The sequence below is a fragment of the Cotesia glomerata genome, linkage group LG4 (assembly GCF_020080835.1).
Source record: "Cotesia glomerata isolate CgM1 linkage group LG4, MPM_Cglom_v2.3, whole genome shotgun sequence".
Classification (NCBI taxonomy): Eukaryota; Metazoa; Arthropoda; class Insecta; order Hymenoptera; family Braconidae; genus Cotesia; species Cotesia glomerata.
Genome location: NC_058161.1, coordinates 13,069,437 through 13,097,005, shown reverse-complemented (window position 1 = coordinate 13,097,005; position 27,569 = coordinate 13,069,437). Strand labels below are relative to the sequence as shown.

The 27,569-nt window shown below is 27.9% G+C and overlaps 1 protein-coding gene and 1 long non-coding RNA gene across 3 annotated transcripts; both read right to left on the bottom strand.

The window, feature by feature from the left end:
• Positions 1-56: 56 nt before the first annotated feature.
• On the bottom strand, positions 57-25,900 carry LOC123263503 (ubiquitin-protein ligase E3A). 2 transcript variants are annotated; one of them, XM_044726321.1, is made up of 9 exons: positions 25,739-25,900; positions 25,421-25,533; positions 16,571-16,706; positions 14,095-14,380; positions 11,627-11,992; positions 10,189-11,048; positions 7,645-8,123; positions 4,291-4,740; positions 57-226 (listed from the first exon to the last, which is right to left on the bottom strand). In XM_044726321.1, exons 2-9 carry the CDS (start codon positions 25,465-25,467, stop codon positions 106-108), a joined length of 2,745 nt encoding a protein of 914 aa, XP_044582256.1. In that variant the 5' UTR covers positions 25,468-25,533; positions 25,739-25,900; the 3' UTR covers positions 57-105. The 2 variants fall into 2 exon arrangements, with proteins under 2 accessions (XP_044582256.1, XP_044582257.1); XM_044726322.1 differs by having other exon boundaries at positions 25,421-25,508.
• LOC123263640 lies at positions 12,858-13,479 on the bottom strand. The gene is made up of 3 exons (XR_006509194.1): positions 13,468-13,479; positions 13,228-13,237; positions 12,858-13,121 (listed from the first exon to the last, which is right to left on the bottom strand). It is a non-coding gene; the product is annotated as an uncharacterized LOC123263640 (long non-coding RNA).
• Positions 25,901-27,569: the final 1,669 nt, after the last annotated feature.

Sequence of the window (27,569 nt, the reverse complement as noted above, 5' to 3'; positions counted from 1 at the left end):
TAAAAAAAATTCAATAAAGAAATAAACAAACTAATTTATTGAGATAAAACAAAAAAAAATTTTTTTAAACTTAAGCATTTAAAAGTAATAAAATTAAAATATTTTTCATAACATTCCAAAACCTTTTGAATAATTTATCGCTTTTAAAAGCCGATCTTGAAGCTTTTCCATTGATGAGTAGTCTGGTAATAATAGTGTGTTAAAGCATGTGTGCGCTATGGGTAACCTGGAACAAAATAATTTTTTTTTTAAAAAAATTTTTTTTTCAAAATAGAGGGTAGAATGTTAAAGAGCAGAAAATTCCGAGTAAAATTATATGGTTTTAGATTTAGGTGCCAGTGTCTTGAGCAAATCCCCTAGTTGCTAGTGTCTTTTTCTACATATGAGTCTTGCTCAAGTTCATGTAGAAAGAACTGCTTCAAGATTTATATATAACTAGCTCAAGACATCTTATGCAAGAATATGAGACAAGTTTAATGCAAGGTGCATTGAAAAACTTTCTGATGGTTTTTTTGAATCAGAAACTTACCCATAACTTGCTCAAGATCCGTAATTCTCAGTAATTTGTTCATTTCTAAAGCATTTGTCATTTGAGGATACTTTGGATAGTCATTTTAACAATATTTTTTTCGTGTAAGGTAAAAGCCCCAATTATATGATCATGTACCAGTATATGATCACTCCATGTATTTGTATATCTATATTCACAAATATAGGTATACAAATACATGGAGTGATCATATACTGGTACATGATCATATATTGGGGCTTTTACCTTACATATTATATTGAGTTTATCTAATCCGAACAAAAACAGTTTCACTGTAAAAAAAGCACGCCAAGTCCACGTTCATAAGACTATTAAGGAAAAAAAATTTTATTTCTTTACAAAAAGATATAAAATAAAAAATTAAAAAATCCAAGTAACCGATATGGTTGTATATGATTTTCGGAAATTAAAAAAAATTTTGTTGTAAATTTAAAAATTAAAAGAAACAATTTTGGAACGTATTTAGTGTATATTAAATAGATTTTAGAAAGTAAAAGATGGTTTAATTTAAGTGTTTTCTCGGTCAAAATCTACTTATATTCTTGTATAAGTGTAATATGGTTGTGATAGAGGCATTTAAAGATCACAAAATTGCTTGACCTTGACGAGTCGAGTATAAAGCACAACCTCACGCGCTTCGCGCTATGAGGTGTGCAATTATTTCTTGGAAATAAGTGAATTAATTAATGACAAAAAAAAAGCCATTCTTAACACAAGTCGGTAACATCTTGAATCAATGTTATCGCCTATCTTGAACCAAAAGACAAAAATTCTTGAAAGAAAAAATATATCTATATCTAGTTTCAAGAGTTCAAGTTTTGAAGAAAAAAAGTTTCTTGAATCAAGATTGTTTTTCTATCAGTGTAGGTATCGGTCTGACAAGCGCGCGGCTCGCGTTCGATTCTTAGTTAGGGTAAATATTATTTTCACTTTATACCATCAGAGTTGTAAAAATTAGATTTACGTGAGATGCAAAATCTACACGGAAATAAAATTGAAGGAGTTTTTACTAATTTACTATTGTAACTTTTACTAAATAAAAGAGTAACGGTGGACTATACATCTTATTTAGTAATTTTTACGATCTACTATTGTAAATTTTATCCAACAAATAAGACAAGCAAGAGTCTTAAAAAGTCGAATACTATAGAGCAAATTATACAATATGTGTTTGTGAACTTTACCATTCAACTATTGTAAAAATTCACAGTTGGTTTTTTTAAAAGAAATATTAGGGAGGGAGAGAGATAGAAGGTTGGACTAATTGGTACCTGTACAGTAATCGAAAAAAGAAACCGACATTTTCGTGCTATCTAGGAATCGAACCCAGAACTCTGTGTTGGCAGCCAGAGACTCTCCCTCTACGCTATCTGAGGTAAACTAAGACACATCCACAGATTCGGTAGAATCTGGCGCCAAGTTCCGTTCAAATCCGTTGTAAACGGAGCGCCAGACTACCGACTGTGTTTACTGTAAGCAGAACGGTATTTCGAGGTTGCAAAATTTTATTTAATTATATGGTTCTCCTTTTTCCAAAATAATATATTATAAAAGTAATTTATACTTTATTTTACTGATATTAATTAATTATAATCAATTATAACACTTAATTCACTTAAAATTATTAAATTTTATCAGCACAAACTATAGTAAGCCCAGAAATTTCGATCCTGACTTTTTTTCGATGGGGAATATCAGCGCCACAGACTAGATAAAATAAAAATGTGTAGTAATCCTTCCTATAGACACGCAACTACAGTAAAAAGTGATTCATAGCTTGCATCTATGGCCGCCAGGGTGCACTGGAATTACATCTACATAAACTGTAGCTTTAAGGGGACAGTTTGCAGTAAAAATGCAGTCAACACGAGATTTAAGTTGTTATCAATTGTAAATTTTCATTACAATTACAAAAATACTAAAATCCGAACAAAAACAGTTTCACTGTAAAGTCGCGCCAAGTCCACTTTTATAAGACTATTAGGAAAAAAATTTTTTTTTTTCCTTACAAAGATACAAAATAAAAATAAAAATCCGAGTAACCGATATGATTGTTTATGATTTTCGGAAATTAAAAATTTTATTGTAAATTTAAAAATTAAAAATTTTAGAACGTACTTGGTGTGCGTCATTGTGTATTTCAATTTTTTTAAAGTCCTAGTAAATAGATTTTACGAATTTCATTAAAAGTAAAATATTTTGCAATCGCGCACACTAAATACGTTCTAAAATTTTTTTTTTAATTTTTAAATGTACAATAAAATTTTTTTTAATTTCCGAAAATCATAAACAATCATATCGGTTACTCGGATTTTTTAATTTTTTTATTTTGTATCTTTTTGTAAGGAAAAAAAAAATTTTTTTTCCTAATAGTCTTATGAACGTGGACTTGGCGCGACTTTTTTACAGTGAAACTGTTTTTGTTCGGATTTACATAAACTCGGAGTCTAGCGCTGTGCACGGCCATCACTCACACTAATTGAGAAACATTCCAATTCAACTATTGTAAAATTTGCTATAGTTCTATTGGAAAGATACAGAGGCAGCACTGGAAATTTTCATCTCTTACTTTTTACAATAGGGACCGAGCCCTAACTGTAGAGGCAGCACATCTGTCGAAAGTGGCGCACTCTGGTGTTAAATTTACACAAAAACGGGCAAAAATATTGCAATTGTTAATGAAATAATGAAAAATAGGAAAAATAATTAATTACAGTTTTTAACGGGTAACAACCGATCGTATTCAAAGCAGAAATGATTGAAATTGTGAAAAACTTTTGAACCTAGATATTTATGGAATCTAGTTGAAGGAAAACATTTAAATACCTCAGAAAACATGAGCGCTAGGTTATGTCCCACTCCAGTTGCACTTCTATCGAGGTTATTTGTCTACCATTTTTCGACCGCGAACCACAGCCAGTCAGAGAAAAACATCAAAATTTCAGTGGTTAATTTATTTTACACTTTCAGTCCAGTGTAATTATATACTTTAAAGTATAACTAAATTATATTGATAAAAATACTGCCAAAAATCTATCAATTTATTAAGATAAAAATTAATAAAAAGTGAAACTCATGTTAAAATTCAAAACTTTTGCCCGTAATTTGTACATTTAAGTCACCAGTTGGCGTGACAGTCTAGAGGCTCGGTCCCTATAGTAATATCGTATTTTTTCATGAATAAATAGTATTTTTTCTTCTAAAATATTTGAAAATTAATAGTAATCAAAGTATAGTCCAGCTTTACAATAGTTGTATCGTAAATTTTCCCAGAAATTTTTTCCCGTGTAGTTAGCGCTTCATAAAAATAAAATGACAAAAAATATTAAATTAAATCTTTCTTTTTTATTATTTCATTTAAGTAAAATTCAAGGAAAGTATTGTAATTTTAGAAACTTAGCTAATCTAAAAATATTTTTAAAATTACAAAACCGTTTTGTAAAATTAGTAACCTCACAGAGCTACATATGTTTTGTAATATTACTATACCCGATTGTAATTTTAAATAAATGTTTTGCCTATTAGCTTCCAATAGATTTCTTGTAAAGTTACAATAGAAATTTTTAGCAGTGAAGGCTTGTTCAAGATTTGTCAATTGAATTTGTTACAAGTATCTAAAGCAAGACCTATAGGTAGAAAAAGAGACTAACAACTATCGAAATTGAGACCAGACTTGCTCAAGCCTTGAAAAAGATTGCTATGTGGGTTCAACTTTACAATTAACTATAATAAATAATTACCGATCAGAATCGGGTCCATGACGTGAAATGACCATCTTCAGCCTGGAAAGCCCTCCTACTGGAACTCGATCGCTTCCGGTGGTGAACTGCAGGAGGCGCCGCTGACTCTCGAGAGGAAGAGAGTGAGCCACTCGCCAGAAGTTCTTTATTGCCTCGCTCTCTACCGTGTAGCCGTCGTACTCCGTGGAGGCCTCCAGCTCCGCAAAGTCGAATACTTTAGAGCCGCAGACCAGCTGCTCGATCTCTTCCGGCCGGAAGAGAAGCCCTAAAGGGCTCTCATCAGTCACCATCTGGAATCCGTGGCGGAAAGCTTTGAATTGCCTAGCCACTGATTGGTTCAGAAGGAAATCTGCGTAAGAGTCGACGAACTCCCGTTTGTTTTCTTGGTTCACGTATACTTCATCGCCATTTTCACATAATTCGTGGTATAAGACTGATCCGAATACATCTCTGTAATTTATTATTATTATTATTATTATTATTATTATTGGTAGCAACCTTGCAGTCACTATGTGACTGTCGTGATTTGTAAACTATAAATAAATAAAATTTTGCATAATTAAATAATTAATTTTATTTAATTGCACTGTACTTTCTTAAAATTGACGTTTTTAAAGATATAAGCTCATCCTAATGTTACACTCATCAAGAGCTTTTACTTTCATTTGAGTACTCACATGCATTTTTGATATAAACATATATATAATATATATAAATATATGAAATATATGAAAAATTGATGTGGGTACTCAAATAAAAGGTCTCGATGAGTGTAATGTCGGGATGAGCTTATATCTTTAAAAATGTCAATAATTCACAAGATACAAGGTCATTTCTTGATTATTGATATTTTTAAAGGTATAAGCTCACCCTGATGTTACACTCATCATGAGCTTTCATTTGAGTACCCACATGTATTTTTGATATATTTTTCATATATACATGTATATAATATATATAAAAATATGAAATATATGAAAAATTGATGTGGGTACTCAAATAAAAGGTCTCGATGAGTGTAATGTCGGGATGAGCTTATATCTTTAAAAATGTCAATAATTCACAAGATACAAGGTCATTTCTTGATTATTGATATTTTTAAAGGTATAAGCTCACCCTGATGTTACACTCATCAAGAGCTTTCATTTGAGTACCCACATGTATTTTTGATATATTTTTCATATATACATGTATATAATATATATAAAAATATGAAATATATGAAAAATTGATGTGGGTACTCAAATTAAAGGTCTCGATGAGTGTAATGTCGGGATGAGCTTATATCTTTAAAAATGTCAATAATTCACAAAATACAAGGTCATTTCTTAATTATTGATATTTTTAAAGGTATAAGCTCACCCTGATGTTACACTCATCAAGAGCTTTCATTTGAGTACCCACATGTATTTTTGATATATTTTTCATATATACATATATATAATATATATAAATATATGAAATATATAAAAAATTGATGTGAGTACTCAAATTAAAGGTCTCGATAAGTGTAATGTCGGGATGAGCTTGTATCTTTAAAAATGTAAATAATTCACAAGATACAAGGTCATTTCTTGATTATTGATATTTTTAAAGGTATAAGCTCACCCTGATGTTACACTCATCAAGAGCTTTCATTTGAGTACCCACATGTATTTTTGATATATTTTTCATATATACATATATATAATATATATAAATATATGAAATATATAAAAAATTGATGAGGGTACTCAAATTAAAGGTCTCGATAAGTGTAATGTCGGGATGAGCTTGTATCTTTAAAAATGTAAATAATTCACAAGATACAAGGTCATTTCTTGATTATTGATATTTTTAAAGGTATAAGCTCACCCTGATGTTACACTCATCATGAGCTTTCATTTGAGTACCCACATGTATTTTTGATATATTTTTCATATATACATATATATAATATATATAAAAATATGAAATATATGAAAAATTGATGTGGGTACTCAAATTAAAGGTCTCGATAAGTGTAATATCGGGATGAGCTTATATCTTTAAAAACGTCAATAGCTCACACGATACAAGGTCATTTCTTAATTATGTATCTAGAGATAAGGTAAAAGCCCCAATTATTGACAAGGTCTAAGTATTGACACCCTAATTTTTTTGTAAATATATTCAATTATCTGTAATAAGAATAACTATCATATAAATGTTTATTAAATTCTAATTAATTAAAAAATTGAATAAAATTACTCAGTTCAAAATATTAAATGTTAATTATTAAAAAAAAGATCTCCAGTTTATCAAACCAGCTTACGAGCGTCTTTCTTAACAACTTTGGTCAGAAAAGCAATTTTTTTAAATGCCGAGTTTAAATTAATTTCTTCATCTAATTATATGATCTTTTTTTTTTTTTAATTAACAATATATGAAAAATTTATACAATTGAATAATCGAAATTAATTGTATGCTTTATAATATTTAAATAATGGATGTCAATAACTAGTTGATAATTTTTAAGTTGAATCTCATATTGACAGCCAGTCGACAGCGCTATCACGCCTTTTTTTTTTTACTTTAACCCAAAAAATTAACTGTAAGGGTTTGAACTCTTTTGATTAAATAAATTATTTTTAAATTAATTTTTATATTTTTAATAGTAATTAATCATTTATGGAAATTATTATTAATAAACTTTAAGAATAAGTTCTTTCCCAACTCCCTTAAAAATTTGCTTTAATATGGCTCTTTACCGTAAGATGGACGGTGGCGTTGTTTGCTCGGTGGGTCTTATATACGTGACTGAATAAAGTAGTCAGTACTTGTCTCGGATAGCTTAACTGGTAGAGCCCTTGGCGCGTAACCGAGAGATCTGGGTTCGATTCCCAGTCTGGGCTGTCTGATTACTTTTCAATTACGGAAAAATTCCCACTGAGTAGGTCCCCCCCTTTCCCCTATCCGTTCTTTCCCAACTCCCTTAAAATTTGCTTTAATAATATAATTAATAAGTTTCGATAAATAAGAATAAGCAGATGATTCTAGGCATGCTTAGTATAGGTGTCAATAATTGGGGCTAAGGTATGTCAATAATTAGATCAATCAGTTTTTTAACCTGTCAATAATTGGTGTATCCGAATACTCTATTTAATTATTTAAAATTAATTAGTAAATATCAGTGATTATCATTTTAAAAAAAGAAATTGAATAGTAAAAACATTACTTGAGACATTGCTACAAACAAAATTCAACGATATTGATATTTGATTGCTTAAAAAAAATCAAATCATAACTTTGTCTCTTATAGTGTCAATAATTGGGGCTTTTTACCTTACAATAAATACCTTAAATATTAAAAAAAAAACTTAAAATAAAACATACTTGTAACCAACTCTAAAAGTTTGCATAAAAGTATCAGGCATATCATCTCCAGGATAGTCCAGCATCTCCGTAAGGGTGCGATAGAGCGTAGGGCTCCAGTCCTTGAGGTCCGCAAAGCACCCCTTCCTGCCTAGGAGCTTCCGGTAGACGACCATGGGAAAGCGGACGTCCAGGATGACGTTGTTGTAGATCGCGAGACCCAGGACGACTCCGATTAAGGTGAACTGGGCGTCGCTCTCGAAGGAGGTCGGGTTGAACCAGGTGGTCTGGGTCTCCTCCTGGGTGGTGAACATCCCGTAGTCCGGGTTGAAGATTTCCTCGACGACTAGCTGGAAAAATTCTTTGGATACTCCGCCTTCATCTACGCCCTGCTCGCCCTCGAATTCTACGACTAGTTGCTTTTTTAGGTCTGTTGGGTTCTCTGTTGCTATCATTTCAAGTTCCACTAGTGCGTCGTCTATTATATAGTCACGACGAACCTTAAAAAAATTAATTTGTTAGAAATTTTTAATTTTTAATTGAAAATGAAAATTCTGGGAAAATTATTGGAAAAATTGAAAAATTATAAGACATTTTTTTTAGGAAATTTAATTTCCTACAAATTTTGTCTTAAACTTTTTTTTGTAACTTTAATAGTTCAAAAGAAATCACTTTTTCAAAATTTAGGGTATTTTTATTAATACCGATGAAAAATTCAAATTATTCATTATAAATTTTAAAATGAAAATTCTGGGAAAATTATTGGAAATATGGAAAAATCATGAGACATTTTTTGTAGGAAATAAAATTTCCTAAAAATTTTGTCCCAACTTTTTTTTGTAACTTCAATATTTAAGTCAAAATTTTCACTGAAAATTACAAAAATTCATAAAGTTAAAAATTTGTTGGTTATAAATTTTAAGAGTGAATTTTCGGGTAAAATATTGAAAATACGGAAAAATTATGAGTCTTTTTTTGTAGAGATTCAAAAGTACTACAACTTTTGTCCAAAACTTTTTTTTGTAACTCCAATAGTTTAGTAGTTATCGCGGTTGGAACTTTAGCTCCGAGACGGTTCCAACGCGGAACATCACAAGTCCCATACCGATCTTTTGGAAAAGTGCCGATATTTTGGTACATTTAGTTCCAGGATGATCTAAGGACCCGATATGTCCAAAAAAAAGTGCCGATTTCTATATCAGATCGGTAACTAAGGTAAAGTACCCAGTAGTTGAACAGGTTTCAAAGTAAAACGTATTTGATATTACTTTTAATATATAAAGATGTAATTATTAGTTAAAATTAGTGATTTTCATGAAAATATAAAGAATTTTGAATCGATTAACAAAATAACAAAGATAATTGAATATTTATATTTTGACGACGGTTTTGAGATAGACTATCGAAGGAGTAGTAGTTGAACAATCAATTCTGACACGCCTTAGTAGTTGAACTAATAAAATATATGCCAATAGGCACACCAAAAATTTTCAACGTTTTATTGGAATATCCAAAGAATTATAACATATTATTGATTAATATTAAAAATAATACTATCAATATTTAATATGTTCATTTAAAAATGATAAATATTTGTATTTAATTTTTTAATTACATTTCTTATGAATTACAAAGCAAATTTTCAATTATAAATAAAAAAAACTCAATTCAAAACGTTCAATAATTTTTAACTACACTAATTTTTAGCTGAAAAACTTATTTAATTTGCAGTAATTAATACAAATGACAATGCTGATTACTAGTCTATAAACCTATTAGAGATTAGAGTGCTGTTAAATTTATACGGCCCCAGCTTGTTCAAGTTCTGGGTACCGCTTTTAAAATTTCGAAGTATAGTTACACGCTAAAATTTAATATAAAAATTATAGTTTATGTCTTTGCAAAAAATATGTATTATTCAGAAAAGACTATTTCATTGGGTGGTACAATTTTTTTTACTTAAAATGCTATAATGTTTTTTTGACTGATTGTTCGGTTTACGGTTTAGTACCTTTTTCATAAAAAAAATAGCATCTATCGGCGATTCTCGACATGTAAACTTCGAAGTTAACAAAAATACAATTGTTTTGATTTATAATTGAAAAAACTTACAGAAATCAATTACTGTATCATTGAATAATTATAACATGCGTATATTACTCATAATAAATATACGAATTTTGCATTACAACAATTCGAAAAGACTGTTCAAGTACTGGTCCTATTTTTATGTGTTTAAGTACTGGGTACTTTACTTAATTTATATAATTAAAAACAAAAGATTTTTTTTTTATATAATTGGAATGATTTTAACCTTAATAATTTCCTCAGTTAAGTTTTAAATTAAAAATTATTATTTAAATTTGAATTTTGGCGGGAGAGTGACGTAGTTCTGGATCCGGTGCGCAACGCCATCTTACAGAGATTTTAAAAAACTTTACTTAAGCCGGGAAAATTTGAATGTTCGATTTAATTAAATCACCGTTTTAAATTGTTAATTTATTTTAGATTTATATAATTAATAAATTTATAGATTTTGTGTATAAATATCAAGAAAATTCATACCTTAAGCTTTAAAAATGGATTAGTAGGCTGCCCAACAAAAGACTGAAAGAAGCTCATCCTCCTCTCACTGTACATCCTTATCCTATTATCATAGTACAGCCCGAGAGTCTTGGTAGCGGGGGTGAGTATGAACGCGTAGTTCATGAAGCTGAATTTTTTTGGTTGCTCGCTCTTGTAGTACGCAAAGTCCTTGTCCATCTCAACAGAGTCACTGAGGAGCTCATTGTAAAAATCAGTGAAGCTGATGAACGGCGTCCTGGCATCTAGTACCGAGATTCCAAGTTCCGCCGCTAGAGGGTCGTTAGCAAGAGCGCTGGCGCTGGTGGAGGACCCGGCGGACAAGCTGGACAAGGAGACGATTCTGTTGAAGAAGAGCTTCTCGTTGTCGCTCCTAGGAGTTAGACTCTCCTCCTCAGCAACGCCATCTACCGGGTCCAGTTCTCCAGCGAGCATGCTGGCGTAGTACAAGATTTTCATTACTTTGGTCGGCGCTGTTATCGTGTCCGCGTCCTGGATGCAGTAGTCCCTAGAGAAGTTTCCGCCGATGACCTTGACCGTGATCAGCTGCTGGAGCGCCTGGAGAAGACTCACCAGCCGGGACTTGCAGTGTCGCGCCCACACTCGTGCTAACTTCGCCTGAGCTGCTACTGGCAAGCAGCTCACTGCTTTGCACAACATGTGGAACGCGTACTCCAGGTACTCCGAGGACCCCAGCACCGGGATCTCGAAGACTATCAGAAACACGTTTAATAAAGTGTCTGTTGAGTCAGCTGGCATTATTCCGAACACTCGTAAGTCCAATTCTATACTGTCCGCTAGAGTTACTAATGCATTGACTAGAGCTGACTCGAATTCTTCACCTAGAGAAAAAATTTTTTGGGTATTTTTTTGGTACCGAGGGCATCAAGACCTAGAGGGTGACAGCGCGAGTAAAATGAGTATAAACACTTGGGGGGGTGATTTGAAGATTTGAGGGAGAAAATCGCGTTAATAATTTTGGGATTGATCTATAGATCATTAATAAAAATTGACCTAAAGGGTATTGAGGCGGGAGACGGGCCATTTTACTCGGGATTTTATGGAGAATAAAAGTGGACAAGTTATTTTTTAGGAAAAATATTTTTTGAGTTATTAATTGGGCTGTTAATAATTAATGAAAAAAAATTTTGGTTTTTTTAAAAATTGATTGTACAGCGACCTAAAGATTTTAATTACGAGTAAAATGACCCCTAACACTCGATATTTATCTCAAAGGGTTCATTAAAAAAATCGCGTTAATAATTTTTGAATTGATCTATAGATCATTAATCAAAAATTGACCTACGAGCAATCGGGTCGTGTGACGGCTCATTTTACTCGGGGTTTTATGGAGATTGAAATTATCTAGATCATTATTCTCTCAGCGACGAATTAACCTTAATTAATCATTAAAACTGACCTGGTAGGGTCATAAGAGCAGCGAATGAGCGTCTTACAGCCTCTAAGTCGACAGTAGTGTCATCTACGCTTGGAAAAGTCGGAGAAGGGTCGCTGCTGTCGATGTCCTTGTCTTCGCCCTGCAGTGATCTCACAGCTTCCTTACTGAGGTCTCTCGGCTGCTTTAGTAACGACTCAGGCGCTCGGTCAAGCAGCGCCGCCAATGGCGAGTCATTTTTTTCGGCCTTCTGGAAACTCCGACTGAGCGCTTCCGAAGAAGAAAAAACTTCTCCTAGAGTTCTTATCAGCTTTGAGTATGAACCCTCTGATTTACAGTGCTCTATTATGTCCATAAGTTTTGATTCTGTTAGATATGGAATTTGTTTTCCTGAAAAATTCAATTTGTTTATAATAATAAATAATAACTATAAAAAAATATCAAATTTAGATTTTGGTATATATTTTTTATTGGTTAAAAAAATAATTTAATAAAAGTTTGTAAAGTTATATAAAAATCTAGGGAATTTTTTTTAATATCTAGAGATTTTTTTCTAGGGAATTTTTTATAACTTTTTCACTGTAAATAAAATTTTTTCTAGGGATTTTTTATTAATCTAGGGAATTTTTTGTGTCTAGTAACTTTTCTTCCATTTCAGTAATTTTTTTCTAGGGAATTTTCGACTTCGAAAAATTTTTTTTCTTGATAGTAATTTTTTCTAGTGACTTTTCTTCACCCTAGGAAATTTTTCAAGTAACTCTTCGCCAAAAATTTTCAGTTCCAAATTCTTCCACTAGGGATTTTTTCTAATAACTTTTTCAATCTAGTGACATTTTTCCATCCTAGAGAATTTTTCAAGTAATTACAATACATTAAAATTTTTCCCCTAGTAACTTTTTAAATCTAGTGACTTTTCTTCACTCTAGGGAATTTTTCAAGTAACTTAAATCACAATTTCCACCCAAAAATTTTCCAACTCAAAATTTTTCCCTAGAGGATTTTCCTTGACTTTTTCCTCGAAACTTTTTAAATCTAGTGACTTTTTTCCACCCTAGAAAATTTTCCAAGTAACTTCAAAACATCGAAATTTTTCTCCAAAAATTTTCCGCTAGGAAATTTTCCCTAGTAACTTTTTCAATCTAGTAACTTTTTTCCACTCTAGGGAATTTTTCAAGTAACTGTAATCCATCAAAATTTTTCCCCAAAAATTTTCAAATTCAAAATTTTCCCTAGGGAATTTTCCTTGACTTTTTCAATCTAGTGATTTTTCTCTATTCTAGGGAATTTTCCAAGTAACTTCAATACATCAAAATTTTCCCCAAAAATTTTCAAACCCAAAATTTTTTCCTAGGGAATTCTCTCTAGTAACTTTTTAAATCTAATGACTTTTCTTCATCCTAAAGAATATTCCAAAAAACTTCAATTTACAAAATTTTTCTCGAAAAATTTTAAAACTCAAAATTTTCCCCTAGGGAATTTTCCTCGATTTTTTCCTAGTAACTTTTTCAATCTAGTGATTCTTTTTCATCTTAGGGAATTTTCCAACTAGCTTCAATACATCAAAATTTTTTCCCCAAAAATTTTCCCTAGGGAATTTTTCCTAGTAACTTTTCAAATCTAATAACTTTTTCCACCCTAGGGAATTTTTCAAAAAACTTCAATTTACAAAATTTTCCCCAAAAATATTCAATCCCAAAATTTCTCCCTAGACAATTTTCCTCTACTTCAATACATCGAAATTTTTCTTCAAATATTTTCCCTAGGGAATTTTTCCTAGTAACTTATAAAATCTAGTGACTTTTTTCTAAAAGGTGAAAAACCCTAGAGAATTTTCCAAAAATTTCAATCCCCAAAATTTTTCCAACCCAAAATTTTCCTCAATTCCCTAGTAACTTATTCAATGATACTTCTTAGCCTCCAAATATCTAAGATACATCGCCAACACCATCAACTCAATAACAGGATCTCTGAGCTCGCCCTCTCCCGCCTCCATTTGTTCCCCCTCCTCATCCAACTTGATCCTCTTGTTCCTCCTCCCAGTCTTAGCTCCGCCTTTTTTCTCCCTCCCCACCTTCACAACTTTCTTTTTCTTATCCTTCTCCTCTTTCCTCGGCCGTCCCCTCTTTCTAGCCGGAATTTTAACATCACAATTCTTCAAAATTCTACTGAAGCTCTCATTGGATATCAACTTTTCGCTCTCCCCACTCCCACTCCCACCCTCACTCCCACTATCTTCACTCCCACTCTCATCCTCACTACCAGTGGCGCCATCTTCCAGCTTTTTCCCGCACTGTGAGCAGTTAGAATTTTTACTAATTAACTTTTTTTTCCGCTTTTCCGATCTATCGTCTCTCAAATCTTGATCTCCGTCATTTTGACGTAAATTATTAATAAATTCATTTAGGATTTCTTGGGATTGGGAACAGGAAACTAATTAATCAAATAATCATAATTAATTAATTAAATTAATAATTAATTAATTAAAAACTTACCTTCGACGGAACTCGACGGGTTCATAGTTTTATTCGGCAAACTTTTAGCCATTAACGCGGGACCTGATTCCGTTAATGACGTTGTAGTTGAATTACTATTGTGATTTTTTATAACACTATTATTGCTATTACTATTACTGTTAGTATTATTATTATTATTGTTATTATTAATCGCGGATGCTGTTCGAGGTATTTTGTTTGGCTGTGTTCTGTCGCAAAGACGGGCTTCTTGTGAAAATAACTGGATTGCTTGTGCTGCCGCCTGATTTGGAGTCAAATTAGTTACCTGGAAGATTAATCAGATTAATCACTTGTTAATCAAAAAATTTTTATGTCTTCACTTTAATAATCTCGAGTTATAACTGACATTTTTAATAATATCAAATTTAAAATTACTATTTTCGCTTTTAGCTATCGATTAATCATGATTAATCATGATTAATCAAGCATTTTTGAGCAATTAATTATTAGTCTTATTTACTTTAAAATACAGAGATGAAAAATCGAGATTAATCTCGATATTTAAGAGGATTAATGCCATTAATTGACTGATTAATTCATGTTAATCAAAATTAGTTAACGAAATTTTAAATCCAGATTGTCGAATTTTGGAAATTTATTATAATTTATCTCGATAATAAAATAATTAATTATAATTAGTCTCATTAATACTTAAATTTTTACGGTAATTAATGCAGTTAATCAATTGATAATAAAAGATTTTTTGTCTTTGCTGTTTTAAATCCAACTATTGACTGACATTTTAATATTATCAAATTAAAAATTATTTTTATTGATTACAACTATCGATTAATCATGATTAATGAAGGCTTTTGAGCATTCAATTATGAGTTTTCTTTAGATTTAAGTAACAGGATGATAAATCGAGATTAATCTCGATATTTAAAGGGATTAATGCCATTAATTGAATGATTAATTAAAATTGATTAACGAAATTTTAAATCCAAATTGTCGAATTTTAGAAACTTGTAATTCATCTCGATAATTTAAAAATTAATTTTAATTAATGCCATTAATCAATAAATTTTAAGGTAATTAATGATATTAATCATTTATTTGTTGATCGAAAAAATTTTAATGTCTTCACTTTAATAATTTCGAGTAATGGCTGACATTTTTAATAATATCAAATTTAAAATTACTATTTTCGCTTTTTAGCTATCGATTAATCATGATTAATCAAGCATTTTTGAGCAATTAATTATTAGTCTTATTTACTTTAAAATACAGAGATGAAAAATCGAGATTAATCTCGATATTTAAGAGGATTAATGCCATTAATTGACTGATTAATTCATGTTAATCAAAATTAGTTAACGAAATTTTAAATCCAGATTGTCGAATTTTGGAAATTTATTATAATTTATCTCGATAATAAAATAATTAATTATAATTAGTCTCATTAATACTTAAATTTTTACGGTAATTAATGCAGTTAATCAATTGATAATAAAAGATTTTTTGTCTTTGCTGTTTTAAATCCAACTATTGACTGACATTTTAATATTATCAAATTAAAAATTATTTTTATTGATTACAACTATCGATTAATCATGATTAATGAAGACTTTTTGAGCATTCAATTATGAGTTTTCTTTAGATTTAAGTACAGGGATGATAAATCGAGATTAATCTCGATATTTAAAGGGATTAATGCCATTAATTGAATGATTAATTAAAATTGATTAACGAAATTTTAAATCCAAATTTTCGAATTTTAGAAACTTGTAATTCATCTCGATAATTTAAAAAATTAATTTTAATTAATGCCATTAATCCTTAAATTTTAAGGTAATTAATGATATTAATCATTCATTTGTTGATCGAAAAAATTTTAATGTCTTCACTTTAATAATTTCGAGTAATGGCTGACATTTTTAATAATATCAAATTTAAAATTATGTTTGTAGATTGAAACTATCGATTAATCATGATTAATGAAGACTTTTTGAGCAATTAATCATTAGTCTTCTTTAGATTAAAGTACTGGGATGATAAATCGAGATTAATCTCGGTATTTGAAGGGATTAATGCCATCAATTGACAGATTAATCATGATTAATCAAAATTAGTTAATGAAATTTTGAATCCGGATTATAGAATTTTGGAAAGTTGTTAAAATTTATCTCGACAATAAAAAAGTTAATTATAATTTCTGCCATTAATCCTTCAATTTTGAGGTAGTTATTGCAATTAATGCGATTAATCACTTGTTAATAAAAATTTTTTGAGGCTTTTGCTTAATTAATTTGAAGTAGTAACTGACATTTTTACGAATATCAACTTTAAAATGACTTTTCTTGATTTAAACTATCAATTAATCATGATTAATCGAGCTTTTTTTAATGAATTAATGAATTAATCATTGTTTTTACTTGAATTTTTCTTTGAATTACTATTAATCACCAATCGATATCAATAATTGATCTCTATTGACCGTTGTTTAGTTTCTTACCTTGCCGCTAGAGGCGCAGTGTTGATTGTCGCACTGATAATTACCACAGCCATCGGTTAATTGATAAAAATAACGCTCTATTAACATTTTGGCCGCTGCGCGCTTCATGTCACTGCACGGACTCTCCGCTCCTACCCTAAAAGATTTATTAATTACATAATTACTTAATTAATCCCTTAATTATTAGAGATACACAAAAATCATCAGATACTTTTTTTATAGAAAATTGAATTTGTTACAAGTTTTTTTCAAACGTTATTTTGTAATTTTGTTAGTTTAGGAATTATTGCGGTTGAAACTTCAGTTCCACACGGAAAGAAAATTGTACGAAAAATTACAATGCAAACATCGTAATTTTTAGAATAGGACATTGTAGTGCCGGGCCAGAACTCAAACATCATAATTTATACGATGCAACATCGTAAATTTCTATTACTCAAATTAAAAAGAAGTTTAGGTCACCGAAAAAATAATTCTGTATCATTCAGGAATCGAACCCGGTGTCCTCTCCGCCTCAAGTCCAAGGTTTATCCCCTCACGCTATCGGAGGGAATATCTAAAGTTTCTGTTCAGTCACATAATAAGACCCTCGATACAGTAGTTGGTCATCTTTCGGTGGTGGCGTCGCAAACTACTAGACTCTGTCTCTCTTTTATTAAAACATATAGTATGCGTCCTTATTCACTTGCTCTTACGGAAAAAAAATTTACTAAATAACATCGTAATTTTCAATAATTCAAATTGTATTCTGTAGACGGCAGCATCGTAAAAATCGAGATACTGAAAGTCTAGTCCTGGATTACGATGTTACTATAGTAATTTTTCATAGGATTTTTTTTCCGTGCAAGAAGGCTCCAACCGGAACTTCGCAAGTCACATACCGATATTTTTACGGAAAAAGGTACTAAACCGTAGATTGAACAATCAGTAAAAAAAAAAAAAAAACGGTATATCATTTTAAGTAAAAAAAATTGTACCGCCCAATTAAATAGTCTTTTCTAAATAATACATATTTTTTGCAAAGACATAAACTATAATTTATTTTATATTAAATTTTAGCGTCTAACTATACCGCGAAATTTTAAAAGCGGTACCCAGAACTTGAACAAACTGGGGCCGTATAATTTTAACAGCACTCTAATCTCTAATAGATTTATAGACTAGTGATCAGCATTGTTATTTGTATTAATTACTGCAAATTAAATAAGTTTTATAGCTAAAAATAAGTGTAGTTAAAAGTTATTGAACGTTTTGAATAGAGTTTTTAGGTAGATTTCTTTAGAAATCTAACTATTGTAGCCGGTCTCATGTCTTAATTTTAATAAAATTTTGTCATAATATGTTTTATTTCATCGAGTAATGTCGAAAAATAGCATTGGCTCAAAAGTTTATATATGTATTTATGTATGTATATATATATATATATATATATATATATATATATATATATATATATATATATATATATATATATATATATATATATATATATGTGATATAACACGCCATGTCAGCAGGATTGCGCCCACAGTTCTCAACCGATCTTTATGAAATTTTGTGGACTTATTCTATGGATCAATACCAAGATCAAGTTCGAAGATGAGCAAAAATGGCTGGTTGAGTTTTGAGTTGTGGGTGTTGGAAAATTTTTTTTTCATTTTCAAAAATTTTGAATTTTGTATATTTTGTGAAAATAATTTTCCAGGTGTAAAAAGATAAAAATCTATCAAATTTATCTTAAACTTCAGTTTATTACCTTCAATTTAAACTATCATTTGTCTAGTTTTGATGATTTTTTAATTAATTCTGTGACTTTGAAAATTTGAAAAAATTTTTCAATGATTGTGTTTCGGCCCTTTTTCTTCACATAATTTTTAAGCCGTAAAAGATAGCTTAAATCTATCAAATTTTCGTTAAAATTCATATAATTATCTTCAATTTGAGCTATTTTTCGTCGCTTTTTTCAATTTATTTCGTAGTTGGAAAAATTAAAAAATAAAGAATAAATTAATTACTTTAGCTTTTATCGTCAAATGACTTTCATTTCTTACAAATCCTATTTGTTAGGTAGATGTCTTTGATTATATATTTGTTGTAGTCGGTCTCATATCGTTATTTGCAAAAATATAATGAAAAAAAAATTTTAGGACATGACCTAGTCAATTTGATTTTTTTAATTAAATGTTCAATGGATGAACATTTAGAGTTATAAAACAAAGATTCACCCTGAGAATAAAAAAAAATTATTCTAGTATTTTGTTTTTAAATTACGTATTTTTTTCAATATTCATCTAAGAAATCTACCTATCCATGTCGGGTATGGCCGAATGGCGTTTTTTTTTATTTATAATTGAAAATTTGCTTTGTCATTCATAAAAAATGTAATTAAAAAATTAAGTACAAATATTTATTATTTTTAAATAAACATATTAAATATTGATAGTATTATTTTTAATTTAAATTAACATATAGTGACATCTCCAAAAATTGACAATCCCATAATAAAATTGAGATGAAATGTATGTGAAACCAATTTATTCGTGTTGTGATTGGTCGAAAATAAATACTCTCATTCTGATTGGTTGAAAGTGAATATGATATACATAAACGACACATAAATATATCATGACAATAAATATGAGGCGCGCGCAAATTAAATTCTAGTAGCAAAAAAAAGAATTGGCCAAAATGACATATGTACAGTGAACACTAACCAAAAAATTATGGTCATTAAATTACTAATCCTGAAGTTGACAATTTTACCACGTTGCATATAGAAAATTAAAAGCATGAATAATTTAACATAAACAAAATAACATTTATCAAAATAGTAAAATTTAATATAAATACATAGTCAATTGAGTAAAAACATTCGGTAGTAAAATGTCTAAAAAGAAAAAGAAAAAACCGAAAACAATAATAACCTAGAAATTATTATTAAGGAGGTCCTTTCGCCGCCAATGTAAAATAAAAAATATTAGATTATGAGTAAATTTAATTTTTTTCTAATAGTTAAGGTCCTTATTTATCTTATAGTGAGGTTTAAATTATACTTTACCGGACAAATTTTTGAAAAAATAAAATTTTTAAATGTTAGTATTTGTTCAGAGTCTTACGAGAAAATCAGACGTTTGCAGTATTTCTCGAATTATACTATCAGTCATGGATTAGATGAAGTAAAAAAACTAAAATCAGATTTTCGAAATATTCAGGTTTCTTTTTGCAATAAAATATATCAGTTACCGAGATATTTATTGAGAAATTAATATTTAAAAAATCACAAAAAATTCTCAAGTTACCTACAATAAAATGGAGTCAAAAGATTTGGCAACGTTGCGTAGCGCGCGAGCTTCAGACCATTCAATAAATTCAAACTAAACTTTAACGCGCTTATGTTTTTCATGCATACTTATTAGTTAATTTATTGTTAACAACTTTTCATAATTCATAATTGAAAAATAAAACAATAATTAAAAAATACTAGCATTCCTGCCATGAGACATTAGAATGTTATGGTTTTGTGACTAAACATTTTTAATTAATTTATTTATTTACACTGACTGCAAAAAGTTAAACACGGTTAAGGTTATATTGTGCAAATAAAAATGTAAACAACCGAAATAAAGAAAGCGTTTGCCAAATCACGGACAGGTTACTAACAGCTGATTTACAACAGTCAAATTAATTTTAGTATTTAACTATTTTTTTTAATTTTCAAAATTTCAACGATTAATGCCTCATATACTATTTATTTTTTAATTTTAGGAATTTTTATGGGTTTTGTATTTTAATTTATTGAAAATTTACTACTACAGTTGTTATGACTCAACTGGAGCGAAAGGACTTCCTTAAGATTTTAAATTGTAATCATCTTATCAAGTAAGATTTTTGTATATAAAAATAACAATGTTTTTTAAAAAAGATACAAAAAAAAAAAAAAAATTTATGATATTAACTGTAAACAATTGTAAAATTTGCAGCTGACGTTGGATATATGTTAAATAATTTGTATTATATATTAATTGAATAAATGTCTGATGATGCCTGCACAGAAAAAAAAATTTCTTGACTGGAGAATAAAATTCTTGGCTCAAGTAAATTTTCGGGTGCCCGAAGGAAGACCGAAGTTGTCTTGGCCGAAGTAAAAATTTTTCTTGAAATTCTATTCTTGGTGGAAGTAATTTTTCTTAATTCAAATTATCATAAATACTTGATACAATCAATTTTTATATTGGATCAAGATTTTTAGATACTTCAGGGAAGTAGCGCCACCTACTTCAGTTGAAAAAAAAATTTTCTCACCTTGAGAAAATTTTTCTCTTGAATATTTGATACCCATTTTAGATTATTTTAGCACGCAATTATACATATTGAATGAAAGAAAATAGTTCAATATTATTTGATCTTCCCATTTGACATGTTTGTCAATAAAAATATTAATGAAAATTTATTATCGAGATATTTAATTTTTTGGAGCAAGAGAAAAATTTTCTCAAGACAAGAAAATTTACTTCTGTCAAGAACTTAATTTTTTGGAGCAAGAGAAAAATTTTCTCAAAACAAGAAAATGTTCTTGATTCAAATAAATTGTCTTGGATCAAGATACGTATTTCTTGAAGCAAGAGAATTAATTTTGTTGAGATAAGTGAAATTTCTTGTGTCAAAAAAAAATTTTTTTTTCGCCCAAGAAAATAATTAGCAAGAAAAATATTTTCTTGGTTCAAGTGAACCATTCTTTCTGTGTGTAAGGACAACAGGCGAAATATCGCATAGAAATATTAAATAAGAGTGTGTTAGACTGGATTGCCAATATAGCTACAACCATAAATAAATTATTAACCAGTCATCAGGGTAATAAAAAACCCATAAAAAACTAAATAAATTATTTTTATTATTAATCAATAATATGTTATAATTCTTTGGATATTTCAATAAAACGTTGAAAATTTTTGGTGTGCTTATTTGCATATATTTTATTAGTTAAATTACTGCTCCCGGAGTGTCCAACCACTAAGGCGTGTCAGAATTGATTGTTCAACTAAGGTAAAAGCCCCAATATATGATCATGTACCAGTATATGATCACTCCATGTATTTGTATACCTATATTTGTGAATATAGATATACAAATACATGGAGTGATCATATACTGATCAGTTACCGAGTGATCTTGTGGCCGTGAATTCTTCAGCTGAGTTTCAGACGTTGTGTTACAAATTAATTTTTGATAAAGACATTTGAACTAGAGAGTCAATAATAATAATAAGTGTTCATTTACTTATATGATTAAAATGTTATTCAAAATGGTTTCTAATTTTGTATTCAGATTACTATTTAATTTTGTATTCAAATTACTTTTTAATTTTGTATTCAAATTACTTTATAATTTTGTATTCAAAGTACTTACTCACTATGTAATAATACTATTAAATTTCTACGGCCTTTAGGGAACGTCAGTTCTAGGGCCGAATGTCTTCAATAAAATAAATAAATACTGGTACGTGATCATCTATTGGGGCTTTTACCTTACTACTCCTTTGATAGTCTATCTTAAAAACGTTCTCAAATTATAAATACTCAATTATCTTTGTTATTTTGCTAATCAATTCAAAATTTTTTATATTTTCATGAAAATCACTAATTTTAACTAATAATTACATCTTTGTATTTTAAAAGTAGGGTCAAATACATTTTATTGTAAAACCTGTTCAACTACCTGGTACTTTACCTTACTTTAAATTAAAATTAGCTCAAAAATATACGGAATTTTTATGATAAAAAAAAAGGTACTGAAAAAATTGTGAAAATTATAACAACTTTGTCTTTGGTACGTTAATAAATTTATATTTAATAACTTTATTATCAATAAGTCTTTGGAAAAATAATAAAATATCAAAGATTAATTATTAAAAATTAAAGCTGCTAAAATGATTTCGCGATAAATGTCATTGTATTTATTTATTTTATTTTGTAGATGTAAATGTGGTTGTTTTTTTCAAAAAATAATTTATGTAATTAAGAGACTAAGAAAAATTTAGTAACGGGTATATATCTTTATCGTAAATTGGTTTTGATATTTTTTCAGTGATAGTCATTTATGATTTAAATAATTAAGAGAGTAAGGAAAATTTTATGACGAGGATATTATTATTTTAAAAGGAATTTTTATAGTTTTATTTGGTATCATCAGAAAGGTCTTGATAAGAATTAGTGCCTTTTGGTTTTATATATTTTTTAGTAGTCAATTTTTTATGTAAAGTTTTTGGAGGAGTTTTTAATAGTTTGTTGGTTCTATAATTTTGTTCCGTCACAATTGTCTATTAAATTATTTTTAATTGATCCTGTGATAGCTCTATTATTTTTGAAATTTATTTCAAAAGTACCCAAACTAAGTGTATGATTATTCAAAAAATCATTAAGCCAGTTTTCTTATTTATAATCCTTAATTCTTGGCAGTCACAACACTGCAGGTTGTGAGTTTTTAATTATACTTGAAATAAAAATTTGCAAAGAAATATACGGAATTTTTATGATAAAAAAAAAGGTACTAATAAAATTGTGAAAATTATATCTTAACTTTGTCTTTGGTACGTTAATAATTTTATATTCAATAACTTTATAATCAATAAGTATTTGGAAAAATAATAAAATATCAAAGATTAATTATTAAAAATTAAAGCTACTAAAATGATGTTAATAATTAAAATAATAGGTCTGGTGAATAATATGTCTTTTTAAATAATCTAATGTACCTAATATTAGTGAGCTTTTTGGGCATTCATTTAAATATCATTCAATCGTACTACTATTAAATATCTTTTCCCAAAGTTATAAACTACTATTTATTTAATCAGATTAATATAATATTTAACAAACGATTTGTTTAATTACTAAAAATCTTATATAGATTTAAAGATTTAAAAAAACAAACGTACTTTTGTAGATTTAAAATAAAAGTTATTTATAAGTTTTGTAAGGATAATACTACTAGTCAGTATTTAGAGCCTAAACGGTCAGTATTTAGTACACTGATAGAAGGATTTGTTTATAGTTAAAAATATTTGTTAATATTTAACAAATCATTTATTAGAGACCACTTTTTAGTCCTTAACAAATATTTCTTAGTATTTAAAAAGATTTATTAATATTTAATAAATGAATATCTGATTTATTAAATACAAACAAATCATTTTAAATACTAAGAAATATTTGTTTGATACTAAAAAATGGTCTCTAATAAATGATTTGTTAACTATTAACAAATATTTTTTTAATACAAATAAATCCTTCTATCAGTGTAAGCAATGGTGAATATTCTGAGCTATCGGCTGTAACGTTAATTATTACAATTATATTTTTATTTTTATATATTTTATAAACAAAAGTATTATAGTTTGTTAAAACTATAAAAAAACACTTGTTTCAGCTAAACTCCGATAATTTACAAATAATTTTAATTTTATCTTAACTGGTCAATCCCTCGCGGTTTTGATAATGCCGTAAAAATACCGTAATTTTTCGGCATTTATGCTCATGCCGTATATTTACCGTTATAATTCGGTAATAATGCGGTTAAACTATAGTTGTTTTGGCCAGTTTTTATACTGTAGTTATCCAGTATATATACTGCACTTATGCTGTACAGTTACCAAAAATATACTATACAATTACCGCATTAATGCCCAAATTTTACCCAAAAAATTCCAAATAATTACCGTAATAATACAGTAATTTTGCCAAATGTTTTCTGACATAATGGACAATTATTAAAGATTTAGTTTTATTTTTAGTTCACTTCTATGTTAGAAATGAATAAAATGAAAAATTTCAAATTTTGCTTTTTATTCTCCATCGCTACTTTGCAAAAACAAATACTGTTTTTGAATAAAAATATGTAGAATATTATTTTTTAATTAGGTATTTAGCGATAATTAATATAAAAATAATACATATGTTAAGTAAATATATTCTAATTTTAATTTCAATTTTTAATTTCTCACTTAGAAAATTGCAAATTTTCTAAAATCGAAAAGTTATATTGTTTCACATATATAATTATATTATTCAATTTTAAATATGCTTATCGTAAGATGGACGGTGTGGCTTAATGTATATAGAAGAAGCAAAAGAACAATATGGTATAGACCGGGTAGCTGAAATGGTAGAGTAGCCGACATGTCCCCAGGAGGTTCTGGGTTCGAATCCCAGTCCGAGCGTTATTTAATTTGACAACATTTTTTAAATATGGTTTTAATACAGTCATTTTACCGCCTTGTTACCGTAAATATGCCGAATTTTCAGCGTAAATGTATCGCATTTTTACGGTAAATGTTCCGTAATTTTTCGATAAAAAAACTGACCAAAACAACCGAAAAAATGCTGAAAAAATACCGCATTAATACTGTATAATTGCGACATTTTTCGGCATTTACAAAACCGCTAGGGATATTTAGAAAGATATTAATAAAAAATAAAAATAAAAAAAAATTGTCACTAAAATTATTGAAAAAAAACTTTTTTTAAGTCTCTAAAAATTAAATCAAAAAGATGAAAATTAAAGTAGCAAATATTTAACAATTTTTAGAACTTTTTTTTTAAATAAATTAGAAAAAAAGTTCTAAAAATTGACATGTAAAAATTTTTAAAAATTAAAAATGCAATTTTTTAATATTAATTTTTTATAAAAAAATTTATTTGTTAAATAAAATAAAAAAAATAATTTCATAGCTGACTTTAATGTCAAATTAAAAACTCCCAAGATTTAGAATTCTTAATTTTTAATTTTATTTTTTTAATAAAAAATAAAAAAAAAAAATTGTCATTAAAATAAATTTAAAAAAAAATTACTAACCTGGAAGCAAAATCTTCTCCAGGGTCTTCCGAAGCTTTTCCGTTCATAGATTTATAATTATTCCCTTTCTTCAATAAATAATTGTCAGCTTAAATTAAAAATGAAATAAAAATCTGAAAAATAAAAATAATTTATTTTTGAGGTTATGCTTGTGTGTTTTTATTGACAATTTTGAAATAAGTGAATGCTATTTTTATATTAACAAATATATCCACTTAAATTTTCTTTGTTCTATTTTTATAAAAAATAAAAATTACGCAAAATTAAATCATTGTCATTTAATCATAAATAAATAAATATTTTTTTAAAAGTACTTACTTTAATAATTTTAGATTTTAATTGTCGAGCCTTTTTTTTATTTAATTTTTCTTATAATTACATTTAATGACAATGACAATTGTTTATTTACCAGCGATTAATTGCTCAGCTGAATTTCACTTGTTGGTTTTATTTTTATTTAATTTTTTTCGTTTTGTTTATTATTATTATTATTTGGTAGCTTGGATTTTATTTATTTATAAATAATAAATAATTGTTGCGTTAAACTTCAACTATTTAATTAAACTATTTTTGTTGATAAAATGTTGAGGAAAAAAAAATTATGTATAGTGTGTGCTATATATATGTGTAAATAAATATTGAGTATACTTGTGTTGGTTATTGGTATAGTTTATTTAACTATAGTAAGAGCGCAATGCATTGTGGGAAATTTTAAACAGCTGATGAAATTTTTTTTAATTAAAAAAATTTATTTTCAAAAATTTTTTAAGCTTAAATTTATTTTTAAGAAACTAAAAAAATTATTTTAAATAATTTTTTAATTTAATTTTTCAAAAAATAAATTTTTAAACTTGATTTTATTTTTTAAAAATAAAAAAAAATTTTAGTGAAAATTTTTTTAATTTTTTTATTAAAAAATAGAATTAAAAATTTTGAATTTTAAATTCTGGGACTTTTAACAAACAAATTTGTTAATCAAAAATTGTATTTTTAATTTTTTAAAATTTCTACATGTCAATTATTTTTTCTAATTTTTTTGTATTAATTTATTTAAAAAAAAAATTATAAAAATTGTTAAGTACCTGCTATTTTAATTTTTATCTTTTTGATTTAAATTTGAGAAACTTGAAAAAAAAATTTTTTTTAAAATAATTTTTAATACTCAATTTTTTTTTTTAAATAAAAAAAATTGTCTGGGAAATTTAGAGACATTTTGCAGTTTTAATTAATTTTTCAAAGAAAAATTGAAAATTTTTATATATAAAAAATATCAAAAAATAACTATACTATTAAATTATAATTTAATTTGGTATTTTTTAATTGATAAATAATTGCAGAAAAAATTTAGAAAAAATTAACAATAATTAAAATAAACTTGAGAAACTATCATTAAAAAGCATTAATTTTGTTTCTCAAACGATTAATTAATATAATGTAAAACAAAAAATTGGACATCAATCTTAATTAAAAATATGTTTAAAAAAATGAAATCCTAACTTTTGTTAAATTGCGCTGTACTTTCTTAAGTATTGACGTTTTTAAAGATATAAGCTCATCCCGATGCTACACTTATCAAGAGCTTTCATTTGAGTAACCACATGCATTTTTCATATATTTTTCATATATATATATATAAATATATGAAATATATGAAAAATTGATGTGGGTACTCAAATTAAAGGTCTCCATGAGAGTAATGTCAGGATGAGCTTATATCTTTAATAACGTCAACAGTTCACAAAATACAAGGTCATCCTTAATTATTGATATTTTTAAAAATATAAGCTCATTTTAATGTTACACTCATCAAGATCTTTAATTTGAGTACCCACTTGCATTTTTTATATATTTTTCATATATTCATATATATAATATATATTTTTAAAATATAAGCCCTTTTTATTGTGACACTCATCAAGAGCTTTCATTTGAGTACCCACATGAATTTTTTATATATTTTTCATATATACATATATATAATATATATAAATATATAAAATATATGAAAAATTGATGTGGGTACTCAAATGAAAGGTCTCGATGAGTGTTATATCAAGATGAGCTTATATCTTTAAAAATTTCAACAGTTCACAAGATACAAGGTCATTTCTTAATTATTGATATTTTTAAAAATATAAGCTCATCCCGA

Excerpts from the sequence above, each read along its gene's own strand:
- LOC123263503 (XM_044726321.1), bottom strand. The coding sequence starts at position 25,467 with ATGAACGGAAAAGCTTCGGAAGACCCTGGAGAAGATTTTGCTTCCAG. Across the intron at positions 11,993-14,094 it reads CCCGTCGAGTTCCGTCGAAG|GAAAACAAATTCCATATCTA; the intron begins GTAAGTTTTTAA and ends TGAATTTTTCAG. Across the intron at positions 227-4,290 it reads CATGGACCCGATTCTGATCG|GTTACCCATAGCGCACACAT; the intron begins GTAATTATTTAT and ends ATTTTGTTCCAG.